Source organism: Diprion similis, chromosome 1 (assembly GCF_021155765.1).
Source record: "Diprion similis isolate iyDipSimi1 chromosome 1, iyDipSimi1.1, whole genome shotgun sequence".
NCBI lineage: Eukaryota > Metazoa > Arthropoda > Insecta > Hymenoptera > Diprionidae > Diprion > Diprion similis.
In genome coordinates this window covers 17727916-17738315 of record NC_060105.1, presented here as the reverse complement: position 1 = coordinate 17738315, position 10400 = coordinate 17727916, and the positions used below count along the sequence as shown (strand labels likewise).

Here is a 10400-nt window from a genome sequence, read left to right as displayed (position 1 = left end):
TTTTCTTCATCATTCCATGTAAATCCTTCTAAATTCAGCCTTCATTTTGAGGAATTTGGATCGTGAGCGGAATGCAAATTAAAAAGCAGTACATTTTTTTTTTTTTTTTTTTTTTTTGTTAATAAAAGTTTACATTATTTTAATCATGACTTGTTGCATTCGGCTGTGGCAATTGCCCAGAATATTTGCATGTATAATAATATAATTGTATTTTATATATAGATATATCGCTGAATAATTCATATTTAATTATTCGCTGATAACAAGAGTTCGCACGGTTTCTGGTTAACACGACAAATAGCTACATATGTATAATTAATTAAAAAAAAAAAAAAAACTGAGCTGAATGAAAACCGACGAATGTTACATCAATACGACCGTATTTTGTGACCGCTAATTTATTTGTGTAAAAGCTACATAATCATTGATAATATTTTATTATTTATATACACAGAGAGGGCGAGAGGAATATTATTATTTTCGGCTGAAAAAAAAAATGGAAAAAAAGAACAACACTTATTGTTAGAACGAATTATGTAGGATGATACTGTATAAACGAGTTACATGTTTCTTTTTAGTATATCCTTTACTTTTAATTATTAATAATAATAATTATTATTATTCTCAAGATTATTATTATTATCATTATCATTATTATTACTATTAAACAAGAGTATAATTGAATTGCAGAGTCGATTATCTACAATACATGTCAATAGATATAAAATCACAAAATATACATACAATGGACACGTATATTAGATTAAACATTAGATAGATACCCTATATGTATATTAATCTTGAATAATACAGCTAGCGGATTTCATTTTTAACGAAAGTAGTTTCTTTCTATTTTTTATTCTGCTATAAATCGATAGAAACTTTGATATTTCAATTGAAATAACAATATTGGCAATACTGTTGGGATTCGTTAATATAAAATCTCAACCTTGCTCGAAGTTTGAATATCACACAAACCTCTGTGCTTTGCGACCAATAATAATAATAAATATTATAACATTAATTACGAGTCTCAAAAAAACCTGGGCATATAATCATGGATTCAATCGAAGCATTGCACAGATAACATTTCTCTCGAAACAAGTTTTGCGTGTTGGTTATATTTCATATTATATATTTATAACGAAGTTTCATTTTAATCGTACAATTTAATATAATGTATATACACTTGACACCTGCGACGTCCCACGAAGGAAACTTCCTCTACTTCAGCGTTATTCACGCCGTACCCTCGTTATGTACAAGAATTTAATAGCAAACCTAATTGCTGCATCGTTTTCAAGACACTGAGTGCGGTTTTCCTGGTTTGCCGACATTCGTATGGCGTAGAATAAGTACAACCAGGGAAATCGTACCGAATGCAATAATATTGAATTCGCCATAATCTAACTTTAATATTTCCAATGGCAAATTGCACATGTCTGGCGTAAAGTTTGAAAATCCAGCATAACACCGACTCGATGTCGCACCTAACGTACTTTAGTAGTTCAGTCTTCTCGTATTTCTCATATGGTCGGGCCGTTTACACCAAACTTTTCGACGCCTACGCAATCTTTGCCAAAAAATATATTCCGTATCCTTATTATTAAACACTGTTTACTTATAGAGAATACTATGTGTACAGTTTGAGCATAAAAATTTATCCCCTAACGTTGCCAGCTCTACGCGCGAACTGCAGGATTTGTTCACTTTTTTCACTATATACTCTTTCCCGAAGCAACTGTGTCTGTTGTACGATCTTGTAAAAAACTATCCACCACCAAGGCAAACAATTTAGCCTGATTACGTGTCAAGCAAGCAGCTTTATGGTTTTACGCCGATCGATTGAACAATTGATTTTTGCTACAGTATAATTCCAAGTTCGTTATTAAGTAGCACAAATGTTTATATCTTCGTCAGCCAAGCTACCATAAATAGAATAGTCACCTGTAGCAACTCCATCTTTCTTTCTTTTTTTTGCTCTCTCTTGTCTTCTCGCGGTCTCCTTTTCTCTTCAGCATTGCTCAAAATTCGGGATTTCACGTGGACGTAAGTTTTCGCTCCCACCTCCAAGAGCCACCAATCTCTGTAATTGGATACTTGCTACTTCGCCTGAATTCGGCTATGTGTTGTAGAGATTGCACTCTATGTACGATGTGGGAACGAAGCCTTCAATGGGCTGTGAAATACGTCGCACACGCGTCCAGCCATCTCCTTGATCCAGTTCGATCATGTAGAGCTCTTCTCCGTCGTACATGGGTATCGATCCTTCGCTTGTTGCTGCAAATATTGATAGTACGTGAGAATTTTTTCACAGAGCTTAACTAGAGAATTAGTGGACCGCATCTTTTGAGTTGAAAGTTAAGAAATAAGGAAAAAAGTGTTGGAAAAATCTGTTATTTGTGTTATTTATGAAAATGATGGTGAACTTAAGTGGAACGAGATACTTGTTATGTGATCTAAGGTTTTCAGACTTATTTTGTTTGCTACAGAGATCTCCAGAGATTACCTAAGAAAAAATTTTACTGGTAGTTTTTTCCAAAGCGGATAAACATAAATTTATGTAACTAATGCACAACCGAGATATTGACCACACTTGAAATCTGGTGTAAGCCTCTCATGACATCTTAAGAAATCGTTTAAGATGTCTGAAGTCGCCTGAGATCTTGCGAAATTTCAGCAGACATAAAATGAATTCGACCAATCACATGAAAACCCTGAAATCCTATGAAATCCGTAAAGTCATCTCAAAACAATGAAATCTCCAAGATCTTTCAAGTCCTGTGAAATCCTTGACACAACCTTTTGTAATCACTTTACATTCTCTGAAATCGTGTAATCTTGGAATCTGGCGTACAGACAAACTGTTGAGTGGTTAAACCTTTGGGTGGGAACGTTGTTTGTCAACAATTATACTTGAGCGTTATAACGATACTATGATATAAGATTTCGTGAACGTTCTTCAGACAACCTGTGAAGATCTGTTCAGCAAGAAAAATAGGGCCAAAAACATCAAAATCGAACTAAAAAAACCAATCTTTCCCATTTCTCAACTTTTAATCTTAACTTTGGTTCATACAACTTAGCTACTACTAAATCATCTTACCGTCAAAGGGATACAGAGCTCGACACGTTCCTAGCGGTGGTTGTGCTTCAAGCTCGTCGAGGTAGTATTCCTCGCCTCCGCTACCAGGCAAAGATGTTCGCGACGCTCCCAGGCCGGACTCCGGGCTGTTCGTGGAACTGTGCATCAGTACAGTAAAGCCAGAGCTGTCTATCTACGCTATTTTATCTTATCTAACGCACTGCGAATTTGCCTCTGCTACGGTATTATGCATTCGCTAATATCATGGTATAGACTGATATTACCATTGAAATAGATCAAGGTTTTCAGTGCTCGATATCAACGAACACATTCTTCAGATTCAAATTATGCACAGCATTGATTTTATTTATGACATAAATTTTCTTTGAAATTTCATTTGGACAAAAGTTTGTCATCAGTCCCGTGTTAATATAAATGCAACATTAAGAGTGAACAATTGGCGCTGCGTTTTTTGCGTGACACCATCACTTGAACACATATATGAGTGAATTACCACAACATAAATTCTTAGTATTTATAACTGAGTCGAATGAGATATAACATTCTAATTACTTTTATTGGGGTTGTCCTTAAAAAGGTCATTTTTTAATTTCAACCAGCTGACCCCCCAAATCAGTATCAAATAATTGAAAAATAGTTTCCTAATTTTTTCAGATTTTGATCTCAACTCTAACCCGCCCCCGTAAGAGCGTTGATTTCCCCATTTAATTCTTTCAAACGCACATTAAATCCACCTAACGGACTTCGATCAAATTTGGTATAGGAAGGTTTCTTAGGTGTCTGATTACGAACCTGAACTCGGAATTTTCAAAATTCAAAATAGCAGATCCAATATGGCGGATAAAAATCCAAAAAGTCATTGGATTTTGATAAAACTCGATGCTCAGCGGTTTTCGAGGGCACTGATTATGAATCTAAACTTGAAATTACAAAATTCAGAATGGTGGATCCAACGTGGCATTAACCATATTGGATCCGCAATTTTTTTCTGAAATTTCGAGTTCAAATTTATAATCAGCGACCTCAAAAGACGTTGAGTACCGAATTTCACCAAATTCGAGTGAAGTATTGGATTGCGGTCCACTGTATTGGATCCACCATTTGCAATTTTCAAATTTTGAGTTTGGATGCGTAGTCAGTGACCCAAGAAACTCCAGTGTACCAAATTTTATCGAAATCCGTTCGTTAGATTTAAGGTGCCTCTGAAGGAGTTAAATGGAGAAATTTATCCTGTTGCGGGCACAAGTTAGAGTTGAAATAAGAATCTGAAAAAATAAGGGAATTATTTTTGAATCATTTGAAGCGATTTTAAGGAGTAAGTGTGTCGAAATTAAAGAATGATCTTTTTAAGGACCACCTTAGGGTGGTCACATACTAAGAGTCTCATACATTTTTATCTGACGTCTGTTTACATTAAAGCAAGGCTTACCCATGGATTGGTTGAGGTGTTCCAGGAGCACTCTTTTTGTGCACTGGTTGACTAGTATTAACGTTGCTAACACTTGAGTCTGACGCGGATCTTGAGAGGCTTTCCTCTCCACCAGAATGGCTCGACCTTCTAGAGCTGAGAGGTCTGGTCGCCGAACCATTGCTCGTAGGCTTGCGAGAAACTTGACTTGGGCTAGAAAAGTTATGAGAGTTAAATTCATACGACATTCGTGAAAAACAATGGCATTGTTCAACCACTTACTACAATTTTTCTGTTTAGAAATACATTTATCAAATAACACTGCCGAACATTGAAAAGCAAAAGCATTGAAGCTTTTTTTACTTCCTTGAAATCGTTTTAAATCCTACGGTATGCATCCAAAAATTTAGGATCGCTTTACAAATTGTCGATAGGTACAAAAAGTTATATCTTGTCCACAACAAGGTCGATATGAATGATTCAAATGGTATTCCAAAGTAGAAGCTACCAGTTTCGTTCTGCTTTTTTCAAAATTCTGTGTGACTACTAATTTCTTCTCATTGCCCGAGTGACTCGAAAGTGCTAAGATTAGACTTCAATCTGGTTTTATGAGATTTTTTCGCGATATTTTTCGCCAAATTATACAACTTTTTCTACAGAGGAAAAAAAAGGAATTCATGACCTAGTGGACACAAAAAAGACGTGGAAAATTTTGAAAAGATCATAATGACTGGTATCTTCTACTTTCAAATGCTACCCGGATCATTCATTTATGCCTTCCCATGGTCGGGATATCCTACAACAAAAATTTGAAAAGCGACCCCGAACTTTTGGACAATACTGTAATACAGAAGAAAAGTAGTTGAAAAGTTCTCAATGGAGAATTCACAATGTAGTGAATGTTTATTCGACACCCATGTAAAATCATTTCCAAGTCTCGTAATGATTACCTCGATAAGTTAAGACCTGCACGCATAGCTTCGTCAAAATATCCTTGAAACTTAGTCAGCTCAGCCCCAAGTTTGTCTAATTTATGACTGGATTCGTTGAGTTGACCCTCTATACTCATAGGATCACCCAAAGCAGGATTTTGTTCGTAGACACCTTTCATTTTCATAAGACCATCTCGCGCAGCAGTTTCCTGTTGGATCTTTGCTTGTATTTCGTCGATTCGTTGCTGAAGGCGCTTTTTCCGTTGATTTGGGGGCAGGTCGCTGCAATCCTCCTTTGCGCCATCACCATAACCAGGAACGTTGTTCTATAACATAGCGGAAGTGGCAAATCTTGGTTGATTATAGAGTTGCGAGTAATGGTTCTGTGTCTTGAAATATTGAGCAATACTTGACAGCATGTTGCATTATTTTTCGGTAATTGAAGCAAACATTGTATGGAAACAGTTTTTACAATAAGTAGAAATGATTATTAATATTCACACGGAATTATTTTTAGACAACAGATTTAATACTTTGGAGCATACATTTTCCCTTGCAGTCAAATTCTTCGAAACTGGGTATATAAGGGTTCGCCAAGTCGCTTATTTTGACAATGGGTTCGGACCTGAGAAATCCTCAAAATTCAAAATAATGGATCTAATATGAGCGACTAGGATCAATTTTTATATTTTCAGTTCAGAATACTGGATCCACTATTTTGAATATTGAAATTTTGAAATTTTGACATTGCAATCGTTTTTAGCGACCCGAAAAACTCAGGGTACCTGAGTTCCACTTTTCTACTTCCTATAACCTCGCCACAATCACACTTATTCTATAAAAACAGGCATTTTCAAAAAAATTTTCCTTTACAGCGCTCACTATATTCGCAGAATCCCTCTTAAAACACGAACACTGATATCTTAGAAAAAAAATGACACCGATATCTCAAAAATGGAATATAAATCTTGACTAAACGATTCAAAAAATGTGTCTCATATATGAGACGTTGTGTCGCGAAGGGTTAACGATTAATTTGTCAACTTTTGAAAACTAAGTAGTAGTAATAATAATAATAATAATAATAATATAAATTATATACAAAATAAAATCAACAGTGCTCAAGCAATCCTGAAATGTTTTAAGCTAGTTTTTTACAGTCGATGGAGTGAATGAGAAAATGATTGGCGCGCGATCATTTGTGTTATTTATACTGTATGAAGTAAAATGGGTAGTGGAACATGTTTTATGTTTATATTAACAATGCAGGTTCGTTCAGCCTGGCCAGCCGTACTGGCCAATTATTAAGTATTATAGAAAAGACAGACCTTTAAAGCAATGCACACCTCGATCAACTTCTGTCGTAAGCATGAAACAAATCACAAAAGCAGTAAGTCACACATCATGTTGTTTGTCATTCAATAGGTTTGGGCATTTTCTAGCTAAATTATTAAATGCCAAGTAATAATTATGCCTCCTGTGGTGAAAATCATTCTCAGTAAATTTCGAAAACATCTATACAAATTGACAGTTTCTTAGTTTTTCAGAATAATCTCTGACAAATTCGGATTGTTTCTTTTTTTTTCGTACAAATTTCTCACTTTCTATGTATAAAATTAATTTTTGAAGATTTATAGAAAAAAAATTAATAATCCGTTTCTTCAACACATTGGAAAAGTTCTAATAATTTTAGTTTCATTGAAAAATTATTCTCTCTGAGAAATCAGCCATCTTGGTGTTTAATAACACAGTATCGTCAGAAAATATTGAAACAAAAAATAAGAAAAATATCAAAATTCAGATTTCTTTAAGATTCCAAAATGAAAACAGGTTCTGCAAAAATATGAGTTACATATATCTCAAAATTCGAACTGGATTTTCATTCTCCTCTAAAACTTGGTCAGAAATAGTCCAAAACAAAAATATTTCGCTTTTCAAATTTAATGAAGAAAAAATGAAGTTCAGAAAGAACACGGGTTCATTCCAGAAACTCTCCAAAATTTCTTGAATTATCTCGGACATTATCATAATAACGCAACCTTTTTATCCGATAGACGATATATGCTTTGGAATTTTTTTCACCATAGTCGAAAATGCCCGATGACAACAATCTGGTGAATTTTCTTATATTGTAGATGCAATTATTAATGTTCAGATGTGCGGACGATAGACAAGCAGGTAGCAATTATCACTATATGTACTTACTAAGTGGGATGGCATCCAATTTCATGGGTTGTAGATTGGAAACATGACAGAGAGACCAGAGAGACAGATCGAAGAACCATCCACCAAATTAAGAGAAAGGTATAGAAGACATTAAATCAGATGCGTAATAAGGAATAGAAAAAAATCCACAGAATGTTTTCTGAAGGTAGTGAAACCAAAATACTGATTTTAACCCGTGACTGAATTATCTACCGTGTTTATACCATACATAGTGCATCTCCTACGGCTTATCACAGGCGCGGATCCAGGACAAAATTGGGGGGGAGCTATTGCCACCGCCTCACCCCTGGATCCACCCCTGCTGATCAAAACACTTATATAATAATAACGAATATTTTCACCCAATTCATGCTTTTATCTTATGCACTTGAATTACAGGGCTAGAACCCAGATAACGAAGCGTGTCTATGCAAAGTCTGCTTCGCTTGCTGTGTTTTTACAGAAATTTTTGGTGAACTATGTTTTGTGTGCCAAAATAATGTTCGGCGATAATTATTTGTTATTTTGGTGCACAGCAAGACTTGCTTGCATTTAGCAAGCAGGTACTTTGCTGACAGCTTTTGCGTAGAATGATTTACTTGAGTTTTGATAACAATTGTGGACACACCGTGTTCCAATATTGCTACCAATGCTTTGCAACCATTGTTGTCTTCTTGCTGTATTTACACGCATGTTGTTATCTGGGAAGCTAACAAGCCATTGGAAGAAAAGGAAGGAGAGTCGTTTTTCGACTTTAAACATAATAAAGAGGTATATATATATATATATATATATATATATATATAAGTAATTATATGTAAACTTAAAAGAGAAAAACATTTTTCGATGAGCTGCCGTGTCAAATTTGGAATATTTTAGTAACCACTCTTTCTCTCCAAAGCAAATTACCGGTACTTCAAAGTTGAAATGAAGACAATTTGGCAAAGAAAGTAATTATCGTAAAGTACGGTACAGATCACGTAATTCAAAAGAACTTCTTGAAATTCAGTGTATCCCAAAATCATGTACTTTTGATGCTAACCAATAATATTTTAGACATTTAATTTTTGAATACTTGGTAGGAAACATTATTTGTGTGCATCGAAATTACAGCATTTCAGCGGATACACTCAAATGCTCGATGTCATTTCAGAGTGTGAATATAATTACCTGCCAAAGAAAGTTACTCACCAAAATATTGCATTCAACACACCAATTTTGATGAAAAAAAAAAGATTTTTAGAGTGCAGAAAATAACGCTAATTTAGTATTATTTATCACTTCATATTCTGGTAATAATTAAGTGCACTTCTATCAATGTTGCTGAATACCTCAGTTGCAGTTCAGATAAGCCTGATAGAAAATTAAACAAATAAGGTGAAAAGATAGGGAAAAAGATGGTAGTAAAGTAACTTGCTGCAAGCCCTGTTTCAACCAAAATTTGAGTAAAACATACATTTCTGTAGCTACATATATCTAATCAATCATTGCTAAACTTGTGCAAACATTGATACTGTATAGATATGAAAGATTTTAATAAATAAATAATGGATAGCTGGTGAGACACGAAGAATAGGGATAAATAAAACCGGAACAAATGTTACCTTGTTACTGCTGAATATTCCGAAAAGACCCACACGTTTTTTAATCTTCCCACCGGAAACTGTTCCTTTAACGGTGAGGTGATTATGGATTGGTTGCATCACTGGCTGAGATAACTGGCTGTTACTATCGTACGATTTAGCAGCTGATAAATCCTCAAATGGAAAATCCCCCGGTGGTTGAAAGCCGCTCTTGTAACGTTCGATGACCAACAGCGTATCTTCTTTCTCATTAATTTCGTTCGCCGCTTTTTCTATCCCATCCAAGCATTGTTCAATAATTGGAGCGACGGCTCTCTCGATTGCGACAGATTTCATCATATAATTCCGCATGTTCTTCACCCTTTTTTCATCCAGTTCCTGCAGACAGTGTTTCTTGTATTCAAACTATTAGCAACCTCTCGAAAAAAAAAGATTCACGGCGTGAACGAACTACTTTTCCTAGCTTTGCAAAATTTCATCTCCTGAATGACATTTAAAGTATAAGTAGAAAGGTAATTGTATAGATTGTATTGATAAGGAACAAAAGTCGATCGTATCAAGTTATTTTGTGCAAACGTTACACAAGCAATTCAACGTAGGGTAAATTTTCTCGCATTTATACAATTCGGGATAAAATTGAGGCAGCAGTAAAAACAATTTTTCTCCCACCGTTTTCGCTTGAGCTACTTTTTAGTGATGAAGTATGTACAAAAATCTTGGAGATAAGTGAAATCTAAAATATACATATACGATGTATATGTATATTGAATTGTCCATGCTAAATGTTCACGAAGTCAGCCCGGCATAATTTCTAGATGTATCGAAAATATTTTGTCTGGTTCGAAGTGCTTTCTGTAGATATTATTCGTCTAATATGTACCTGCAAATGTTGAAAAACTTCGGGCATCGCTGTATGATAATGTAGCGTTTGCATGTCATTTGTTTTTTGCAATTGATTTGCATACTCCGTTTTCGCCTCTTCGCACTGCTGCGTTTTCACAGTCATGTTCATTCTCTGTTTCTCTACCTGTGAAATTCACTTTCGTATTATTTTCAACATTTTTTTTTTTACATGATAAAAGAAGAAAAAGGATATTCTTGATTTGAAACCTTTTACCATGAATTCAGCCCATAATTTATATTCTTTATTATACGTATATGTATTT

At 34.9% G+C, this 10400-nt stretch overlaps 1 protein-coding gene across 5 annotated transcripts in view; it reads right to left on the bottom strand.

Annotated features, from left to right (window-relative positions):
• Positions 1–898: 898 nt before the first annotated feature.
• LOC124416004 (formin-binding protein 1-like) overlaps positions 899–10400 on the bottom strand; it is a 37694-nt gene continuing 28192 nt past the window's right edge. Inside the window, exons 5-11 of one of the 5 annotated variants that reach the window (XM_046896806.1) lie at positions 10115–10261; positions 9256–9612; positions 6775–6804; positions 5465–5772; positions 4536–4727; positions 3107–3243; positions 899–2280 (exon numbers count right to left, since the gene is read on the bottom strand). In XM_046896806.1, coding sequence (XP_046752762.1) covers positions 2123–2280; positions 3107–3243; positions 4536–4727; positions 5465–5772; positions 6775–6804; positions 9256–9612; positions 10115–10261 — 1329 coding nt within the window. In that variant the 3' untranslated portion in view covers positions 899–2122. The remainder of the gene's footprint in view (positions 2281–3106; positions 3244–4535; positions 4728–5464; positions 5773–6774; positions 6805–9255; positions 9613–10114; positions 10262–10400) is intronic. The other 4 variants (XM_046896824.1, XM_046896816.1, XM_046896833.1 and 1 more) reach the window with 4 other exon arrangements.